At 33.6% G+C, this 22,451-nt stretch overlaps 2 protein-coding genes across 2 annotated transcripts in view; one reads left to right on the top strand and one right to left on the bottom strand.

The window, feature by feature from the left end:
- Positions 1–114: 114 nt before the first annotated feature.
- LOC140441944 (transmembrane protein 234 homolog) lies at positions 115–15,113 on the top strand. Its single transcript, XM_072532954.1, has 4 exons — positions 115–340; positions 401–543; positions 1,737–1,896; positions 8,853–15,113. The coding sequence occupies exons 1-4, from the start codon at positions 325–327 to the stop codon at positions 8,921–8,923; spliced, it is 390 nt and encodes a 129-aa protein (XP_072389055.1). The 5' UTR covers positions 115–324; the 3' UTR covers positions 8,924–15,113.
- LOC140441941 (uncharacterized) overlaps positions 8,965–22,451 on the bottom strand; it is a 91,173-nt gene continuing 77,686 nt past the window's right edge. The window contains exons 5-7 of the mRNA XM_072532951.1: positions 22,038–22,259; positions 21,733–21,946; positions 8,965–16,338 (exon numbers count right to left, since the gene is read on the bottom strand). Coding sequence (XP_072389052.1) covers positions 15,728–16,338; positions 21,733–21,946; positions 22,038–22,259 — 1,047 coding nt within the window. The 3' untranslated portion in view covers positions 8,965–15,727. The remainder of the gene's footprint in view (positions 16,339–21,732; positions 21,947–22,037; positions 22,260–22,451) is intronic.

Raw genomic sequence — 22,451 nt, 5'->3', positions numbered from 1 at the left:
GTTTTTCCACTTAAATATTTGTTAAATACATTCCCTTTTGGATCTTGGATGAATACTTACTCAATCTGAAGGCCTGAAGGTAAAGGAAGTTATAGAAGTTGAATTTAGATCATTAAAAGTTGTCTAACTAGAAGTTGTATTTTGGTTGTATGTTTATTAAACCATGAAAATGAAAACTACAACCAAATAAAAGAAAAAAGAATTATTATTTAACATGTTCTATATAAAATGTTCTGTTTAAAATAGTTCTATATCTGAGATTTAAATGCACATATTAAAATAAATAAACAAATAAATGTAAAATTCCGAATTTAGAATTTTATTATGTTGTTACAAATAGGTAGGTACCTAGATAAATCTTTATTTAACTTTTTAATGTATTAATTAATTATCTTTTAAGCATGTTTAATAACAACAGGTTTGTTGTGGGGCGCAACAAATCCAATTATCAAGAAAAAATCTCGAGGAATTACAAAAGTTACAGCTGATTCTAAAATACTTCAATTTCTCTTGGAAATCAAATTTCTAGCAACAAATTTGGAGGTACTTAATTAAAAATTTGTATTAATTGTTTTTATTCTTTTGACTTCTACACATAAATTTACTCATATACTCTGAAAACGCCATAAACTAACTAATTGTATATATGGATTCTGTGTTACTTCCTTAGCAACTTAAAATTCACAAATTGTGGGGCACAGCTTTAATTTTTCTGTTTGTCTCATTTAAAAATGTAATATTGAGTTTTTTTAGACAGACGTTTGTTAGCTAAGTACTTTGATAGACCATGATAACACCTGTTTGCAGTTATTATTCGCCTTTTTTATTTCTCAGATGTGTTATTATTGGGGTTAAACGATGGACTAGCTTCATCATAGTTGATGCATTAGTTTGTTGTCAATGTATCATCCCTTTCTAGTTTGTCTATTATTATTTTTAAAGTTGTCTCCAATGGTACATTGGTGAAAAGACTGATGATATCAAAATTGACTAGCATGTTGCAATTTAATCTATTTCTGCTAGTTTTTGCAAAAACTGCTGTGAATTTTTGATAAAATATGTTAGCTTGGATGCTACAGGCTGTATTATTTCTAGAAGGAACTTTCTGCCGTAATTTTAATTATAATTTGTGGCTTAATCCCATGTGAACAAATTCTTTAAATTAGACATGTCACAAGAAAGCAGTTTCAGAATAGTATTCTTGTTTCATTTGTAAGACAACATTCCCCTACAGTTAGTTTTCTAGTTTGTATGTGCTCTTGAAGGTTCTAAACAGGCAATATTATGATGTTGAAGAAACTGAAGAACTCTTGGAGGACATTTTGGATTTAAGCCGATCTCTTTAAGATAAGTTTTCTTATTGTTTTGTTTAATACATTTTCTTAACGTGAATTCAGTAATTCATTCCTAAATTGCAGTACATTACGTATGCGATTTCATGTATACAGAAATTTCAAATAATCACATATCATCATTTTACTAGGCAGTATTTTGTAATCTTTGGTTTCATTATCCCATCTCCCTCACTGAAATAACACACTTGAGCAATTGTCAGGTACATTATATATCTACACATTCTGTTAAGTGCAATAAATTGTAAAATATGCAAAACTTTCCAGTAAACAATATTTAACAATATAAATCATAGAAGTTAAAAAACTAGACTGAAAATAAAATATACAATATTTTACCTCACTGTACAGTAGTATTTTTAAATTTACGTTGACATGTTTCAGTATTTATTTCCCATGTTGTTAAACCAATTAGGGTCCGTAATATTTTACATAACGCTTAATATATCAGACTTAACATTGGCTGTACCAGTAGCAAACTCACTGACATTTGTTTTCACTGCAATTTCTGGGTGGATTGTAGAAGGAGAAATACCAAAGAAAGGTAATAAATGGTTTATTAGATAATTAAAATTAAATGCAAATATAATACTTATTTTAACTGCATTGCATTTGAAATTAAACATGTAACAGTTATTGTTATAAACAATGTACAGTTACTCAAACTTTTCATAAAACATTTTCGTTGATGGTGTAAAAAGTTGTTGGTCTGATAGTGAAAACAACAGCAATTTATGCTTTCAAAGGACTTCTGTTTTTCAACATCATCATCATCAGCCTGTTTTAGGTCCATTGCAGGACATCTTCTTCTTCTTCTTCTTCTTCTAATGGCGCTACAACCCTTTGTGAGTCTTGGCCTGCTTAACAATGTTCTTCCATTCTACCCTGTCGGATACTTTCCTTCGCCACTGCCTGATGTTCATGGTTTTAAGATCCCTCTCTACGTCGTCTATCCATCTTTTACGGGGCCTTCCTCTTGTTCTGTTTCCTTGGGGCTTCCATCTCTGGACTACTTTTACAGCTCGATTATCTGGCATTCTTTCTAGGTGACCAAGCCAGTTTAGTCTTTGTGACTTTACAAATCTGACAATATCTGCGCTCTGCATTAGTTCATCCAGCTCGTGATTCATTTTAATTCTCCACGAACCATCGCTGCATTGGGTTGGTCCAAATATCTTCCTTAGTATTTTGCGCTCAAATATTCTCAGGTGATTTTCATCAGTGGTTGAGAGGGTCCACGTTTCACATCCATATGTGACCACTGGTCTAATTACTGTTTTGTAGATTCTCAGCTTAGACTCACGATTCAGTAACTTACTTTTCATTAAGTCTTTGTATGCATAAAAGCACTTATTACCGCTAAGAATCCGTGCTTGTATTTCTTGACTGATGTTGTTGTTGTCATTTATTATTGAGCCTAGGTAGGGAAAAGTGGAAGCATATTTGTAGGTATGGTTGTCTACCTTCAGATTCTCATGTTCATTCGATTTTGTGCACTCCATATATTTTGTTTTGCTTTCATTTATATATAGACCAAACGTAGCAGCTTCTCGTTTCAGTTCTATAACTTTTTCGCTTAATACACTTTTGTTGCGGCTTATTATGGCAACATCATCCGCATATGCGCATATTTGCATAGATCTTGTATTAATACAGCCGTTTATATCCAGTTTTCTAACAACACCTTCTAAAGTTAGATTAAAAAGTGTTGTTGATAAGGCATCCCCTTGTCTAACTCCATTTTCAATATCAAAGGCCTGCGTCATATCTCCATCTATTTTCACCATAGCTTTGGAACCCTCCAGAGTCATTCGTATAAGTTTAACCAACTTATTGGGTATCCCTAACATAGATAGTTGCTTTAACATCTTTTGTCGATCTACTCCATCAAACGCCTGTTTGAAATCGATATACAAGTTGTAAATAGGTATGTTATATTCAACACATTTTTCATGTATACCTCTTAACATATGTATTTGGTCAATAGTTGACCTCTTTGGTCTGAAGCCACATTGGTATTCACCAATAATCTCCTCCGAAAACGATTCCAGGCGGCTATATATAATTCCTGATAATATCTTGTAGATGACATTTAAAACTGTTATGCCCCTATAATTTTTGCAGAGTCGTTTGTCTCCCCCTTTGTACATAGGAAGTATGATTCCCACTTTCCAATCTTCTGGGATGACTTCTAGTGTCCATATGCGGTCGATTAGTTTATGGATACGCCTCCATAGCGCATGTCCACCATTCTTTATCAGTTCTGCAGTTATTCCATCTGTGCCAGGTGCTTTGTTATTTTTTAGATGTTTTATGACGTTTATCGTTTCTTCCAATGTTTGTTGCTCAACTAGTTGTTCAGCTGTGTGGTGAATTATCTCTTCATCTTCGTTTTGTTCTTTTTCTGGGTTTAACAGCTCTTGAAAATGCTCCTTCCACCTTTTCATTATTTCCTCTTTCTCGCTGATAATTGCCCCATTTTTGTCCTTGCAAACTGTTGATCTTGTTATGTATCCTTGGGTGCATTGCTTGATTTCCTTGTAAAATTTTCTAGCCTCTCTTCTGTTATTATAATCTGTAATTTGTTGTATTTTTCTATTCAACATTTCTCTCTTTTTCCTTCTGCATATTTTCTTTGCATCTTTTCTGAGTTCTTCATATGCCTTTCTATTCGATCGGGAATCCCTTTGTAGACATTTCTGTCTAGCTATATTTTTGCTATTTATTACTTGTTGGCAATCTTGGTCAAACCATTCATCGTTTCTTTGGCTTGAGGTTTCACCTCAAGCCAAAGCTGAGGTTTCACTAATGTTTCCTTTGCCATATTTGTAATTGTCGTTTTGATGATATTCCATTCTTCTTCAATGTTGTTTTGTTCTCCTCTTTCACTTAATATTACTTTTATTTTCTGCTGGTACTCATTCTTCTTTTTAGGATTTTTAAACATATATGTATTCCATTTTCTTTGTTTGGCGCCTTTCTCTTTTCTTACCATTGATATTCTTTGTTTTATCTTCGATATAACCAAGAAATGGTCCGAATCGCAATTTGCGCCTCTATATGTTCTAACATTGCAGGACATAGACCTCCCATATTTTGTATCCGTAGTGCATGATCTTAAGGGGTTACATAGGTCTTGTATTTTCAAAATATCTATTTATTTTTTTTATTCCATATGAAAATATAGTTCATATCTATATCATATCATAGTCCATATGAATTGTGCACAGAAACTTTGCACAGTTCATCTTTATAGAATTGCTTCGTGATTGAATGAACCGATTTTCAATCAGTCGACTCGTTGTTGTTTTATAATACGAACAAAATGTTTTAAAAACGATGAGAATCGGAAAAATGCTAAAAAATATAAGATGAAAATATTTAAAAACTTCATTTTTTTTCAATCACCGTTTTTCCATGCGGTAGGCACGATTTCTCGAGAACTAATAGATCGATTTTGCTGAAACTTTGCACAGTTCATCTTTATAGTATTGTTTCGTCATTTAACGAAGGGATTGAAAAAAAAATTAAGTTTAAGTTTTTAAATAGGTTTGAAATAAATTTTCGTCTCATATTTTTAGCATTTAGCATAGAAAAACAAAGTTTCGACAAAAACGCGTTTGAAGTTTTTAAACTGAGAACACACGTACCGACCGCGCAGAATTCAAATCTCTATAACTTTGGTATTGTTGCTAGAATTTGCTTAAAATTTGGTGTGAATACACTTGAAGTGCTATACTTGCATATGGAATTAAAAAATAAATCTATTTTTTGAAAATACAAGACCTATGTACCTAACTCCTTAAGCAGTAATTTTTCGTCATCTTTCGCAGATTAACTGGTCATCGTGTATTTGGTTTTCTTCTGCTTCGTTTATCTGCTCTTGGTTTCTATTCGGTTAACTTGCGTGTCCATCTTCCTTTCTTTTACCCTTCCAGGTGGCCAGCCATCTGTATTTCAATCTGCAACCTCTATCAACATAATATGTAACTCTAGTTAAGTTTCGTAGGTCTTAGTTTCTGATCTTGTCTTTTATTGTTACTCCTATTATTGAACGCTTCATCCTTCTTTGTGCGATTCTTAGTTTTAAGGCATTGTTTTTTGTTGGGGACAGTGTTTCCGTAACGTAGTTCATTACTAGCAGAACACACTGATTGAATACCTTCCTCTTCAGATTAATCGGTATGTTACCGTCTTTAAATACGTTTTTAAGAGCTTCATATACTGTCCATCCATGTGCTATTCTTCTTGATAGCCCACCTGTTTGGTTTTCCTTGCGTATTCCAATTTCGTGTCCGAGCTATACGGTATTATCAACAAGTTCTACTTAGTCTCTCTGAATTTTTAAGTTGTTAGTTAGGGCACGAGGTTCGTCATGTATTTTGGTTTGGAGATGTTAATTTTTAAACCGATTTTTCTGTAAAACTATGTCATCAGTATAACTCAGGTGGTGCAATCTTTCCACATCGACACGTATCCCTTTATGATCCCAGTTAAGAGTTTTAAAAGCATGTCCTAGGGCAGTTTTAAAAATTTTTGGCGATAGTATGTCACCCTATCATAACACCTCTTTAAATTTTTATTCCGTTATTGTTTTCGTGCAACTTTATTACGCTTGACGCATTTCTATATAATTAACACCGGATGTCTGTTGAATTCTATGGATTTTTAAAGATTTTTTTAAATTTGGTCATTGATGCCAAAATGTGATCGAAATCCCACTTGCTCTCTAGCTTGGTACATGTCTAGTTTGTTATCCGATCTCGTTGATATTTTCTTGTGAAGAGTTTGTACATACTGCTTAACAGGCAAGTGGGCCGATAATTTTATAGTTCAGTTTTATCTCCTAACACTGCCTGGGGTAATTGTGGTGGGGATTGAGTATCTCTGCGGTTACCACAGTCGGTTCCAAGCCCGGATAAAATGTGCAGGGTGATTGGCAAGGTTAGCAACCTACCAATATTAAAAACAAATACTGCTCAAAGAAACAATGTACAGCCTCGGAACCCGATTGATACTGTGAAGACGACCACGACAAGAAAAAAGGACAAGCGAAAAATATCTAAAACCCAGATGAGGATTACTACATGGAATATCAGATCGCTCAACTCAAAGGACCAAGAAATAACCCAAGTGCTGAAAGGGAAACAAATAGACATTTGCGCTCTACAGGAAACAAATAAGATAGGAAAAGGACAATCAAAATTAAGTAAATACATACTAATCTCGTACAGTGGAGTACAAAAAAAACAGGGCCAAAGAAGGTGTAGCCTTACTAATACACCAAAGGTACAAAAATCACATAAAAGGGTGTTAATACATGTCAGAAAGGATTGTAACAGCAAAGATAAAAATGGAGAAGAAAGAATATCATCGGAGTATACTGCCCAGAAAATAACAAACAATAAGGGAAACGTTTTATGACAAATTACAACAAATAGTAGTTCAAGTCAGAGGGAAGATGAATATTGGGGGATTTTAACGAATAGGCAATCAAGTAATATCCGGAATTAAGTAAAAATATAACGAGAATGTTAAAAACGAAAATGAGGAACTGATGATAAACTTCTGCACGAATAACGAACTTAGAATAGACAACACATTTTTTTTTGACTACAAAGACCAACACAAATATTGAACACAAAATTGAAACAGACTCAACTGTGTTTTTATTGTTCTTGAATGTTTGCAAATTCGATAACAACATTCACTGTTTGCCTCTTGATTTTGAATTTATTCTTTATAATGTACATATCTCTCTTGTACTTCTTGCATCAGACGAGACCATATTTATCTCTGGCACTTAGTCTTGAGAAATCTCTACCAAATCCTGTTTTTTCATTAAACTCCACCAAAAGAGCTGTGCTCTAGACAAAAATCAACAACTCCTCTGCTCACAGAGTTTAGATCTATAAAAGATACATTATTCCATATACCTAGTATTTGGTAGGATATTTTTGTCCCCTAAAATTTAGTACCTATTATTTTGGATGTCCAGCTTATTGTCCTGTGGCATTTCTTCCGATTGAATGTATTTTTCTTCGGTCTCCTGCCTAGAAGTGATTGTCGAAGGACTTTGACTCACTGTCCCCAGCTTGCATATATTTCTTTCAATCAAACTGCATAAAACTAGGATGATGGAGTTGCTTATAAGGCTTCCAGTGTAGCGTGTTCATTTCTATCTCGGACTCTCTTTCGACCCGGAGACTCACATCGACGGCTGACTTGGGATGATCCAGTGGTCTGCCTTCAGTCCTTTATTTTGTTTACCAAGATGGGCTAATGCACCATTAGATTCCCACTTTTGGTCTGTAGAAAGTACGCCAGTACACGTTCGGATTTAGGGAGTTCCTTTAGCCTTTATTCTCCGTTTTGTTTTTCAAGACAGTTTCTTGTGATATTAAAGGATTCTTCTTCAGCATGTATTCAACGAAAGTACCCATTAAAGTTTATGAATAGACCTCAGATCGGGGAGTACATAGAGATTTAACAATAACTGCATAAAACTAGGATGATGGAGTTGCTTATAAGGCTTCCAGTGTAGCGTGTTCATTTCTATCTCGGACTCTCTTTCGACCCGGAGACTCACATCGACGGCTGACTTGGGATGATCCAGTGGTCTGCCTTCAGTCCTTTATTTTGTTTACCAAGATGGGCTAATGCACCATCAGATTCCCACTTTTGGTCTGTAGAAAGTACGCCAGTACACATTCGGATTTAGGGAGTTCCTTTAGCCTTTATTCTCCGTTTTGTTTTTCAAGACAGTTTCTTGTGATATTAAAGGATTCTTCTTCAGCATGTAAACAACGAAAGTACCCATTAAAGTTTATGAATAGACCTCAGATCGGGGAGTACATAGAGATTCAACAATAAGTTTAATTAGGGCATTTTTTATGAACTCTATTTCACTTTCGGACACCATTGTCTCTGCTGATAAAAACAGCATCACTGCTGTTTTTATCTCCATTAGAACAGTTTTTTAACTTACACTTCGACAATTTTTTAGGATGTTGCTCTGCTATGAATAGATTTGGAGTATTTCTGGTAGACACCATTCGCTTATCAGCCTTTTTCAAATCAATTCTCCCTCAGGTGGAGATTTCCGTTATATGATGATCTTGCGAGTCTCAGCAACCTATTCCCTTATCTTCCTTTGAACTCCGAATAAGTATTGCCGAGATCCCTCAGGTGTCTCGGTATTGTCTGTAAGAGTATGCAAGTTCGTTCTCTAATGTTGCTTTTTTTTTCTATGTTGTGAGGACTGATATCCTCACAACATAGAGGACTATGATTCTCTTTAGTCGGCTGGATATCCTTTTTGGCACGGTAAAATATGATTTTACCTTGCATAGTAGTAGTTTTTATCGAACAATCGTTGTCAATAATCGGTGAGATTGGTTATTTCTGTGAGTCTCCTGGTAAATTCAGGGGCTGCTTATAGTAGTAGGCATGTGTTAGTATTATTCGTATTTTACCTAATAATGCTTTCATTATTTTTAGGTACCTGTTTAGGAGCGATTTTGGTAATAATCGGGACAGCTTTATGTTGCATAGAAAAATATCAAGAGTGAACACAATTAAAGGGATAAAGGTTGTGTAAGAAATCATTAACTTTTGGATTTAAAACATTTTTAATATATGTAAATATTAATTAATATAAAATACGTGTATTATTTCCTATTAGAAGAAAATCCTATAGTCTAAAAAGCCCAACATATTTACAAAGATTTATCATTTATTATTTAATTATTTAACACTAGATAACGGATCGAATAATTTAACAAAAATGTTACATAATCATGTAACTTTCTAATTTTTAACTAAAAATAACTTCAGCACTTCTGGCTAAATAATAAATCTTCCTTTGACTTCACTAAAATATTAGTGAACCTAGTAACTTACATACAATACTGATGAAGATTATAGAGCTAGAAACACTGCGGTTGTTATATTTTCTATCATAATAGACTTTTCTACATAGAAAATATATGCGTATATATGGAACAACGTGTGTTTTTATTAAAACAGTTTTACTGTCAATATCACGATTACGAAGCTATTAAAGAAGATTTGACCGAAAGATGGCCTACTGCATGTTTTTCGAATCACAATTACATGGTGGATTTAGCCAAAAAGTTTGAACGGACCGGTACTGTTAAAGCTGCAAAGCGTAAAAGCAAACCACGTTCGGTACGTACAGATGGGAATACCATGGCAGCAGCGTAACAATTCGTTGAAAACTCTCGCTTCTCCGCCAAACGGACATCGTTAAAGCTTGGCATACCATATCACACACTTCGTAGGATTATAAAAGATATCGGTTTGTACTGTTACGAAATCATGAGACTAGTCGACATTATATTAAGAGGAATCTTATGGAAGTGACGAACACAATTCAAGTTTAATTGCAAGGACGAAGCATCAATTTGCAGCAGGACGGCACCCCTTCGCATTTTGGTCTGAAAGTTCGGGCTTTCCTAAGCCAGAATTTTCTTGGATGGATCGGTAGAGGTGGAAACGAACCGTGGCCTTCAAGGTGGCCAGACATTACTCCTATGGACTTTTCAATCTGGGACATGCTTAATATTAAAGTTTTTGCACATACGGTCGAAAGCGTCGAAGATCTCATACACTTTATAACAATCGAGTTAGATATTTTCAATTAAGGTCTGGCGATACCCGCTCGCATTATTTTTTGAAGGCTTATTGTAAATACATATTTTTGCGTTATAATGAAATAAAACCAAAGTTCCTAAATGTGTTTTTTTTTTCAAAAATTTGTTTTTACAAATTTTCCAGCTGACTTATGCCCACTTCTATATTTAGCCCAGAGCCATACTTAGTTTGTAGTAACGGTGAATAATGGATGTCAATAGGTTTGTTATGATGTATTGGTATTTTAAACTACGAAACAGAAGGTATTGGGAACATGTGGGAAAACGTACTGCTGTATAAAATTTCCACGTCGACTTTATCTATCGCGTACCTTCAACACTACTTCAGAGAAATAAAAATTCCCTTTGTACAACGTACCTAAGCTTTTTTGGATTTGACTAGTTTGACAAAACTCGAATCGTGTGAAGGAACTTTTCCTAGTTTTAACATTTCACATACCTTATTTGGTCTTCACCTGTGCTTCTCCTATTTGTCCTATTCTTAACTCATTACCGAGCTTAACTTCAAATTATACATTTCTACATTTAATATAATAAATTCACTATATTTATAAATCTACTGTATTATATGTAGACTCAGTAGTGCATGAAATCTAAATCATCAAATAAAAAAGAATTAATGTTTTTAGTAAAGGGTGTTTTTAGCATTATGGATGTTAATGTCAGTATAGGAATGGTAATCGACCTGTAGGCCATTGGTTTAAACAAAAATTAAAATATATTCGACCAGTTATCGTTTATCGATTATTCAAGTCTTTAAAAACTTATCGTGATTTGTAAAATATGGCACTAGTCAAAATAATAAATTCACCTAATATATCACATTACTCTTGTTATGATTTGTGGTCGGGATAAATACATTTTTAAATCCAACAAATAATTGCTCACAGTGCCAATTTGAACCTTGAACAAGTGAATTTTTTGTAAATAAGTCTATATACATTATACAGGTACTTTTAGAAAACAAAAGTGCGTGACGTGTTCGTTAAGGTGGTTTCAGGCACTTTTTATTAGTTCTACTTTCTAATATTCTACGGTTCAAAAAACTACGCGTTAAAGGCACTTTGTCTCCCATTGCGTGTAACGGGTGTACACCACTTGAGCGCCACGGTCAAATTAAAGTATCTCTAGAAGTTCGACCTCGAACATAAAATAGGTAAGTTTAATAGTAACAGGTAGCGAAATCTATTTTTAAATTAGCAATAAAAAATCAACCACGAGAACGACTGAAATTTGTTATATTCGCATGTAAGTAATATCCTGTAGTAAGAAAAACGAACCCCAAGTCTATCTATTTGGTTTTAGAGAAAAGTACCCTGAATCAAGCACATAATAACACAGGCCGACATGATTTTTGGTGTTTTGAGTTTGACATGTGTCCTTAGCTAATACGGGTGCCTACGCTGATTCTGAATATCAATTCGGTTTAAGCCCATCACTTCAAAATTTTTCACAAAATTAAAAAAACCTTGTGAGATATTATGGACAAGCTCAAAAAAATGCTTTATTGATATTTCGTAAATTGCATTAAAATTATTTCTTTAAAATATTGTATTTCGAAAGAAAATATTTTAATACATTATGTTAATTTCATTTAAATGAAATGTTAATTTCAACTTGACGTCACCGGCAGGTTTATTGCGTAAATACAGTTAACGTCAGTTGTTTGTGGCATCGAGTTGTATTCTGTTTTATGAGTGTTTATCGCGGCCTAATGTCATCAAGAAAGTGTAAGAACAGTCCTGATATATTTTGTTACGTGTGTAGTGATTTAACAATAGGAAAGCATCAACGAAACATAACAGACTTTATAAAGAAAGCTTATCACGCTTACTTCGGTGTAAAGCTTGGTGATCAGGATAAACTTGGGGCTCCACACAAAGTGTGCTCTCAGTATTTCGAACTACTGAGAAAATGGACAAAAGCTATACGTAACTCTTTACCCTTCAGCATTTCTATGGTGTGGAGGGAACCAAAAAACCATGGAGACGATTGCTACTTTTGCTCCTGCGATATCAAGGGTTTCAATTCAAAAATTAAACACAAAATTCAATATCCTGATTCACCTTCAGCTAAACGACCTGTATCTGATGGACCAGGAATCCCTATTCCTTCACCTTTTCTTCACACCATCCAACAGAAATCATCAGATAAAAGTTCAGATGAAAAAACCGATGAAGATGAATTCAATCCTGAGATAGACCAACCTCAAAAGTTTATCCTTCTTCTTCTTAACATGCCATACACCAAAGTGCGTAGGCGACTATCTCATTACTAGAATTCTGTTCTTGGCGGCGTGACACAGCTCGCCTGTATTGTTTATTCCTGTCCATTCTTTAATATTTCTTAACCAGGATAATTGTTTGCGGCCGGCTCCTCTCCTACCTTCGATCTTCCCTTGTAGGATTAACTGAGGTATTTCATATTTTGCTCCTCTCAATATGTGCCCAAGGTAACCAATCTTGCGTTTTTTAATTAATTTAAAGAGTTCTCTTTCTTAATGACCACATTTCAAATGCTTCAAGTTTGTTAATAGATGTTTTTTTTCAAAGTCCACGTTTCCATGCCATAAAGCAAGATGGACCATATGTAGCACTTGACCATTCTGTAGCGTATTTCGAAATGTAGGTTTTGATTACATAGAAGCGGTCTGAATTTCATAGTCAAAAGTTCATACAAGCTAAACTAAATGACTTAGTGAGAGACTTGGGCCTATCGAAGGATGCTGCACAAATCTTAGGATCACGACTGAAAGATAAAAATCTATTGGTTTCAGGTACCACATTTTCGTGGTATAGGCATCGTGAAAAAGAGTTCGCGGAACATGGTAGTCAGGAATGACTACCATACATCTATTTAGAGCAGCTGTCAACAAAGTTGTATGGACCAACGTGATTGCCAATATCCATAGAGGATAGGCACCAAAAGAAGAAAGAAGAATATTTTTCTCAAGAGGGCTCACTGGTGTATTGTCATAATATTCCTGAAGTAGTCATGAAACTGGGAACTGACAATTACGATTCCACGCCATGGCGGTTATTTATTGATTCTTCTAAGAGAAGTCTGAAGGGTGTCTTGTTGCACAATGGTAATACTTATGCCTCAGTGCCTGTTGCTCACTCCGTGCATCTCAAAGGAACATCTGAGAATCTTGAGCTGTTGCTAAATAAAATAAAGTATAGCGAATATCGTTGGCAACTCTGTGGATATCTCAAAATAATATCCACGCTTTTGGTTAGCAGTCTGGATTCACAAAGTATCCATGTTTTTTGTGCAAGTAAGACAGTCGAGCACGAAATTTACATTACGTTAAGAAAGAGTGACCACTCAGAGAAAGACATATCACGAAAAAAAAAATGTGCAATGTGATACACTAGTTGACCCAACATTATTTTGCCTCCTCTTCACATAAAGTTAGGATTGATGAAGCAGTTTGCCAAAGCTTTAGATAAACAAGGTGACTGCTTTAAATATCTGCGGCAAATTTCCTGCACTTTTTGAAGCTAAACTTAAATAAGGAATTTTTGTAGGCCCTCAATTTCGAATCTTAAAATGGGACAGATTGTTCCAGAATACAATGACCCAGAATGAATCTGAAGCATGGAGTTCTTTCGTAGAAGTCATAGAAACCTCATAGGTTTCTTTGGAAACAACAAGTCTCCAAACTATAATGAAATTGTAGCCAACATGATCGAAAATTATAAAAAAAACTAGGATGCAATATGAGCGTCAAACTTCATTTTCTGGATTTCCACGTTGATTATTTTCCCGGAAATCTTGGAGTTGTCAGCGAGGAGAGAGGTTCCATTAAGATATAAAGGAGATGGAGAGATGTTACCAAGGAAGATGGGATATAAGAATGATGGCTGATGGACCTTGAAGGGAGACTCGATCACAAAAATCCATAAAGAGAACGGCTTTATTCAAAAAAACCAAACATTGTCTAACGTAGGTTATACTGAATTCTTTTTTTTTTAAGAACAATTCAGTTTCTATGAAAAATTTCAAACATGCTTTTCTTGAAAACCTGACGTGCTCTAAAAAAACTAAGCATGGATTCGTAATCAGCACATCCCATTTACTATAGGACACCTATTAAACTTAAAACACTTTTTCATAAAAAAAATGTAGGCCATTGTAATCAATGTAATAAAAAAACTTCACGACACAAGTATGATTTATGTCCGCATATTAGAATCGCTTAAAGAAACTGTATATGAAGCTTTAAAAAAAGAAGAGCAATATTCACAGATAAAGAATGTCACAAGAAAATAATACTCAATGCAATAAAATTAAAATATTCACTATAAAACTAGAGAACTCAAACCTGAATAAGGTAAATTAAAATACCTATTTATCGTACCAAGTAGTCACATTTTGGTATTCAGTGAAAAATGTAACTAAAATCAAAATATAAATATTAGTTTATGGCCCAGTGAGTTTCGTGACCGATCAAAATCCACGGAGTTTCAGAGTATATTCTTATTTTTCTCGCTGCATTTGAATTTCAAACTTTCTTTGCGTCGGAAGTGACTGGAATTTGTTATAAACATTTAATTGTTTAAATGATTATAATTTGTAAAATAACATATTTCATTTTTAAAACATGAAATTCGTTCCTTAAAAATACTACAAAATGTTTGATAAACCTTGCTCCAATAATTAGAACCGGAGGTATTGCGAAATTAGTGCAACGATATTGCAAAATTACGGCATTTAGGCGATCTTTCGCTTGTAACTCGATTGAATTTTGAGTAAAATAACTTTATATTAGCTCAAATTAAAGGAAAATTAATTTAAATATTATTTATAACTAAGTGATTAAAATTATAAACAGATATTTTTTATTAAAAAAAGCATATAATTTGTTTATAGCTACTAAAACTTTAGATTAGAGCGAAGTAAGTTTCATAGTAAAATAATTATATGCCGAAGAGGATACGGTTCAAGCTGCGGAGGTCAAAGGTTGAAATGCGCCCAAGTTACTACCTTTCTACTTATCATAATATGTCAACAACATAAATTTAGAAAATAGTTTCTATGTGTTTAATGAAAGTATGGAAAATAACATAACTAATTTGAATTTGGGTTTTTTATTAATTATTCGCCAAAAAGATAAATCTAATGTTAAGTGTGCCGCTGACAAGAAAACAAAAATGTTTGTTTGCGAGCTTTGTACCGACTGGAGAATATCAATCGCTATTAATGTGTCATTTTGAACGCCAGGTGGGGTAAAATGAACTTTTCTTGTTCATTTTTATATGTTTTGCTGAAAGTTTATATTTTCTCATACTTTGTTAAAATCTTGTACAAAGTGTTTCATATACTTTAGTTTGTGTTCGGTTTTTTAAAAATGTATGTCATTTTGTACACCCTTTCCCTACATATTTCAGTTTTACTTATTTGATAATTAAAACGTAACCATTTATTTTATAATGGGAAAAATATGTTACGTGTGTACTCTTGGGCAACTTCTCCCTAAGTATACACTCTGAAACTTCGTGGACTTTGATCGGCCACTAAATAACGCTGGCCTCTGGACTATATCTCTGTTTATCCCAAATAATTTCTTCCGTGGCGCTGAAGTGCTAGTTGACCCGAGAAGCTTGTTTTTTTCGCAATTTACTAAAAATTTCTAAGAAGTAGCATTAAATGACTAGTAATAAGTTAATATTAATAATAATCATTTTTCAAATCTATTTACGGCTTCTGCAGCTCCGAAAGTTTATCGTTTTTGTTAAATTTCTGGTGCATCAACATTTGATTTTGTGACGTTAATTCGTCGATTCTCGTTCGAAGTTCTTCGATTTCTGAAGCTAATTTGTTGATTTGTTGACCTTGCTTTACAGGATCGAAAGTTTGTGCTTGGTCTGACTGTAATATTTCACTTTTATTTGTAGATACATTCAATGTATCGTTTAATACCCTGAATGGATTGTGAATTTGATCATTACTTGCTGAAGTTTGCACATTAAGCACAACATCCTTTTTTAGAGGTTCGTTAGGTATTAAAGGTTCATTCTGAATATTATAATGTAACTTAGCATTTAATGTCACGTCAGATTGCACAGTGGGTATGCTATTTTTCTGATTAGCTTGTTCATTTTGATATTCTGGTCTGTTGTGTTCGATACCAGGGTAGTGCAAACCTATTGATGATTCCGGAATGTATCCTAGGAAAGCGTTCGGTTTGGAAGTTGTAGGTTGTTCACTTAGCGGTGGACAATGTGATATTCCTATAATTTTTGTATGATTCGTTTCCATAATGGATACGATGTCTGGTAGGGCAGCATCGCAAAGAATTGGATTATCTGAAATCAAAGAAATATTTTTAGAATTTTAATTTCAAATAAGTTAATAAATATTTTTGCCCGCTTTTAAGATTATCATACAAGACAAAAGAGAGAAGATAATTATAATTTGCTTAACACGTTAAGTGCAGTATGAGACTAACATGGTCTCGCACTTTTATAGGATCGTAGGGCCGCATAAAGCCACTCTGGTTAGCATTAGCATTTATGCCAAACAAGTATAACGTTTTATGGTACCTTTTTATTGTTGTGTATTTAATGAAGCACAGACTAACAAAAAATAACTATTTATTTACTTATAAAACGGTTACATATAATTCAACTAATCATAGCAGCGTGGACATTCTGAGCTGTTCATCGACATAACCTAACCTCACCCAAGGCTGTCTAATATTTTTCCGAAGTGTCTACTATTCCGATGCAGGATTAATATATAACATCTCCCTCGTTAGAGATCAAGCTTAATGGGAGGTTTTACTAATCTTCCGTAGTGCGTTCTAATATTGCAATCTGTGGATGTTTCATCTCTAGGTAGAGATGGGCTTGTTTCTTCTTGTTATAAACTTGGGATGGGCTTCTTTGGTTCTAATTGAATCGATATATTTATCGTGTCGTATAGTGTAAACTACTTGCATTTTTTTTGTATATAATATGTATATAAGTATTTACGAGGTATTAGATATTTTATGTATACAAGCATTTTTTTATAGAAGTAATTTCTTTTTTTTTTGTTTATTCTCTTTTTTAACTCAGTTAAATTAATGAGCAAAGATTTTTGAAACAAAGCGCGTATGGCCCTGATTTCTTAGTCTATCGCCAAACTACGACACACTGTGCCGACATGAGCATCGCTGCGCGCCCTAAGACCAACACTGCATTCTAACTGTGGCTTCTACTATAGTAGAGGAAGTGCGCCATATATGGAATACCGTTTTGTATTTGGTTTGTAATTTTTTTGTTTCTTAAAATAATGCGTGATTCTATATTCATAAATACACATTAATGTTTTATATATCAGATTTTAATATTAAAAATAGGAAAATCTGCATACCGGGATAGTCAAAAAGTGACATATGAAAAGGGTAAATTTTGCACCTAATATGGAATATGTACTTAATATGAAATATGCTGTGATCCTAATATGGAACACAGTAGTATGCATTTAAATAAAAAAATAAACGGATGGTAAAAAGAGAAAAATCAAAGAAGCGGCTCTAATTATGCTAAATGAGACCAATTGTGTCGCGAATTCCTCGGCAGAATGTAGTAGGATCTGGTTACCCATATTGAAAGAGGAAGTTATTAAAAAGAAAATACCAGTATTGGTAAGTCAGTAACATATAGAGAATACATCATTTATATTTTTTAAATAACAAACATATAAAATCGGAATTTGGTATTTATTGAAGGTAAACTAAATGCAAGATCAAATACTTACCATGTCGGGATAGTATTATGAGGTTTTTTTTCCTGGTTTTTCCCTCATAATTTACTATGGAATCACTAACAGGAGAATTTTACTGTCATCATGGCATGTATTTGTCTTTTTAAAGACGAATTACATGTTATGATCTTTTCTGACGAATATTCTCAAGTTAAAGTTGATTTCATGTAATCGAATGAACTATCTTATAAATAAAGTCGTCCCAGGAACGCAACTCAACAATATTGGCAATATCATTTTAAAGTCGTCTACTTTAAAATGTATAATGTATGTCTGAATTGTCAATATAGATGAGTCAGATAAAATTAAATTATTAGAAGAATTTTTCACTAAGTAACAAAAACAAAATTTGTTTAACTTACTAATGTTTGTATTTTGAGAACGATTTCCGAAGTGGAAATTGAAACGTCAATAAACGTATTTTAACCTTTAATTGTGGCTTATTCCCAGTTAAATAGTAATTAAAAAAATAAGATTTAAAATAAAACACTATCTATTTTACGTAATTCTTTATTTTTATATTTTAACTTATTAGGATTCAGATACTTTCTATTCCTTGACAAAACATGTTTATTGTCTTTGCAAATCTCACAAATAAAGATATCAGTTTCACACTCAGAACAATATATATGGCACCATTCTTTGCAGACAACGCACTGTATCCACTTCTCTCCTTTTATGTCTTCCAAAAGTATGCCATCGTAATAGAAACAAGTGGCATCTTCTTCTTTAGGATTGTCTGCTGCAATATCAATCATGTCATCATCATCGGAAGAATCATCTTTAAAACTTACTGATTCGGATTCTGAAGAGGAATATTTAAATATTGTCTTCTTCGTCTTACGTAGATGCTGGTAACTACAGGATGGTTGTTGGTTACCTAATCATTCCATTAGTACTTTCCGCTTTATTGTTTTGGCTTGTTTTGAAGAAGAATTTATTGAAGTTTCTAAAGCGTCTTTGTATGGAGACGAGGTAATAATCGCTGCTTTTCCAGGTGCCCTACCCCTTAGAGGTCCTGTCTGTTTTTGAAAGGTTGGCACCGGTGTAATATTTTCGGATTCAACAAATTCATTTTCATCTACACTATTGTTGGAAATATTTTCAACTACTGCATATTGTTTTTTTTCAGTATTTTCTTGTACTGCAGCAAGGAAATCACTTTCGTTAAAGACATGGCGATTTATAGAAAATATTCCGGTGTTTCTGAAGCCATTAACGGCAATTGTCCCAGTTTGCACCTTAAGATTCACGTATTTCCAAATAGTTCAGCAATGTCATAATGTGTAATTGGTCTTTGATTTGACCTTAAAAATAATCTCAACATCTCACTATAATGGGTTTTTAAGGGACCCATTAACGTTTTATCTAAGGGCTGCATGTGGTGGGTATAATAAGGGGGCAAGCACACTATGTTAACAAAATTCTCCCTTGCCAAATTTATCATTTCTAAATTTCGACAATGTGTATGGTGTCCGTCTAACACTAGCAACACTGGATGATTTTGTGATGGTTTCGCTTTTTCAATAAAATGTAGAAACCACTGTGTAAAAATATGGGTTTGAATCCATCCACTTGGATCACACACAATTTTTGAATCAAGAGGAGCACCCTTTTCCAATAAAAGATTGTGGTTTTTTCTGGGAAAAATCAGATATGGTGGAACAAAAGTTCCTCCAGGACTCATACACAAGACTGCTGTGACTAAAGAACCTCTTTCTGCAGAATTTAATGCTCCTACCTGCTTCGAACCTCTAAGCGCAAGAACGTATTGGACTTTGGACTGAACAATACTTAATCCAGTCTCATCCACGTTGAATATTATATAAGCTGAATAATTATGATTTTGAAATGCTGCCTCCAAAATATCAAAGAAATATGTCACGTTTTCCTCATTAAAGCCTTTGGCTCTATGGATGGACGTTCCAGTTGGCTTTCTGACAGAAATTCTATCCTTGTGTCGTTTCAGGAATAAATTCAACCATTTTCTTCCGGCACTTTCCTTTTTTTTTGAAAATGGATTGGGTATTTTATTAACAGTAGCCAGCTGATAAGACATACTTTTAACATCATTTCTTGTTAACCCGTAAAACTTTTTGACGTGACAACGTCTTAAATTAGGTTGTGGCTCGGAGTCACTCATGAAAAAGTGTAACGCCCGCTCACGTCTGTTACGATGAGTCATCGAACGAGAGAGAGGCCCGCCGGACCGGCGAATGCCTTGCGTCTCTCTCCCACTCAAACATGATCGGTCCGCTGCGCGCGCAGCACTAGAGAATTAGGCGCGTTGAATCGGTGCGTGCTTGTGTCTCTGTCTTTCTCGAGCGTTCTTGGCGTTGGAAAACCGAGAAAGCGTCATAATACAAGTTCACACGTGTGGTTAAAGTATCGTCAGCTGTGTCATTTCATATTTCTCCTATCATCGTCCTATCCTCAACAAAATCACTCAAATAGAAATTAGTTAAGTTTAAGTTTACATTTACAATGTTTTAGTAAACAAAATATATTTCTATAGTTAAAATTTGTGCAATTCTTATTTTTTCAACTGATTTTCTAAGTTTTGTGGTAGTACTGCAGATCTTCCTAATTTTGTTTCAACAACCTGGACTGGTATAGCATTCGTCTTAGCTGATAGACGAAATAATATAGTGCGTGGAACATTGAATATATTTGCGGCTTTTTTGTATCCCATCTCCTGACTTCGAACAGCTTGGATGGCATGAACCATATATTCTTTTCTCCATTTTTTACTACCCCTGGTATTACTCTAAAAAAAAATTAATAATTAATTAAGGCAGTATTTATTAACAGAAATCCTATGTAGATTTACTTCTTAAAATTTTTAAAAATTAAGTATACCTAATATGGAATATTCCATCATAGAGACAGTATAGTATTCCATATAAGGTACATGGCCATCTTTTTTATTTGACCAATTTAAGTATTTGCAACAGGTTAATGTTAAATTGCAATATCGCAAAATTAAACTTAAGCCTTCTAAACATGCAAGACATAATTGGATATTTCTATGCTTATTTTAAGTATGTGTATCAAAATATAGAATACATACCTTAAATAATTAATCGAGCCGGCGTAAAAACAAATATAACTACGAAATTACACCTGTTACTTTCAACATTCAACGGTTTAACGATGATTGTCTACAGGCACGACAAGCACTGGCTACACGCTGGTGATGTCGTTTCAGTGTTGCGACTTTTAGTTTGTTCATATTCACACTTCCTCTATCCATATTTTTTTTACAGTAGAACCCTTTACACTGTTTATCTCTTAATCTATATTTTACTCTTATCGACAAACCAACAGGATTAAGGTTGAAGGATTAGTCTATTCCTGGATATATTTTGGTCGATATTATGAATTTTTATATCTTTTGTTGAAAATAATACCATCTATTAAATTTTGTCGTCACTGTCAGCTAATGATCTCCATGTGTACAATCTACGTTTTGAAAATTGTTGGTTCTTTTAATTTTATTCTACTTATCGCAGTGCTAATATGCTCTTTACATCAGTCGTCTCACTACTGTCTCAAATAATTTATAAAAAAAGTAATACAAACGAGAAAGAAGAATCATTTGTGCTGATAATATTATGTCCTTTGGTTTCTAAAATTAAATATTTTTTACGCAATTTTTCAAAATCGTGTAAAATACAGCTTAATCTTCTGTGAAATTTTAATTTGAAGAGCGAGTTCGATTTCTTTGTTAAAGAACAAGGCTGCTACCTACTACAATTTTTAAGTATACCAATCGAGTGCATTTAAATCTTAACCATTTGTAATTAGACCAATGTTCTGAAAAGGGAAATTATTCAATATATTAATAGCCCCTTTTACTGTAATACAAAAAGTTTTTATCATCAAAAGTGAATTTTGAAATGATAGAGAAACTAGTAACGGTTTTCAAAGGAAAAGTTTATAATAATTACCTTGAAGATATATCTTCAAAGTGTCCCATGTTCCTTCATGGACACCGTGCTCCAATGTACATCGAGTCCTAGCCACTAAGTCTCTACCAAGAGCAACAATCTGATTGTTGGATAAATCAGCATGACATAACACCGGGAGTCCATGAAAATCCTTGTCCAGTATTGTTAGATAATTATGACTTGCTTTTAGCTCTGACAATCTTGGTAAGTAGGTCTAAAAACAAATTAGTATCGAAAATAAAATGATATAATTAGTTATTTTTTATTTTTTTTTGTATCCAATAAACTTTAAGAATAGAACTTACCTTGCTAGTCTCCTCTAGTGTTGTTAAATGATTGTATGAAATGTCTAACAATCTTAATTCTTCTAATCCAATAAAATCTTCTGGTAAAATTTTCTTCAGTTTATTGAAACTTAAATTTAGCCTAAGAAGTTCTGTCAAACCTGATAGGGCGCCGTTTAAAGTTTCAATGTAGTTATGGTCTAATTTTAATTCTGTCAATCTTATGTTCCAATCCACCAAATTCTGCAACAAAAAATAGATTTGAAATTTCTTTGAGTAAGAGTAAGTAGTTTGGAAAACTAAAATTTTAGTGTTAATAACTAATAATTGGGTTTTTTACAGTACCTACTTATTGATTCTGCGATTTTAATTTAAAATTTTAAAGCTTTTACTTTTCTACTAAAGACATTTCTTTATAATAAATGCCAAATGACT

This window comes from Diabrotica undecimpunctata, chromosome 5 (genome assembly GCF_040954645.1).
Source record: "Diabrotica undecimpunctata isolate CICGRU chromosome 5, icDiaUnde3, whole genome shotgun sequence".
Taxonomy (NCBI): domain Eukaryota; kingdom Metazoa; phylum Arthropoda; class Insecta; order Coleoptera; family Chrysomelidae; genus Diabrotica; species Diabrotica undecimpunctata.
This window is presented reverse-complemented; position numbering and strand designations above follow the sequence as displayed.

Bases quoted from the DNA above. Each gene is read 5' to 3' on its own strand.
- LOC140441944 (XM_072532954.1), top strand. The intron at 544-1,736 runs GTACTTAATTAA...GACATGTTTCAG, and splicing joins TTCTAGCAACAAATTTGGAG to TATTTATTTCCCATGTTGTT. The intron at 1,897-8,852 runs GTAATAAATGGT...CATTATTTTTAG, and splicing joins AGGAGAAATACCAAAGAAAG to GTACCTGTTTAGGAGCGATT.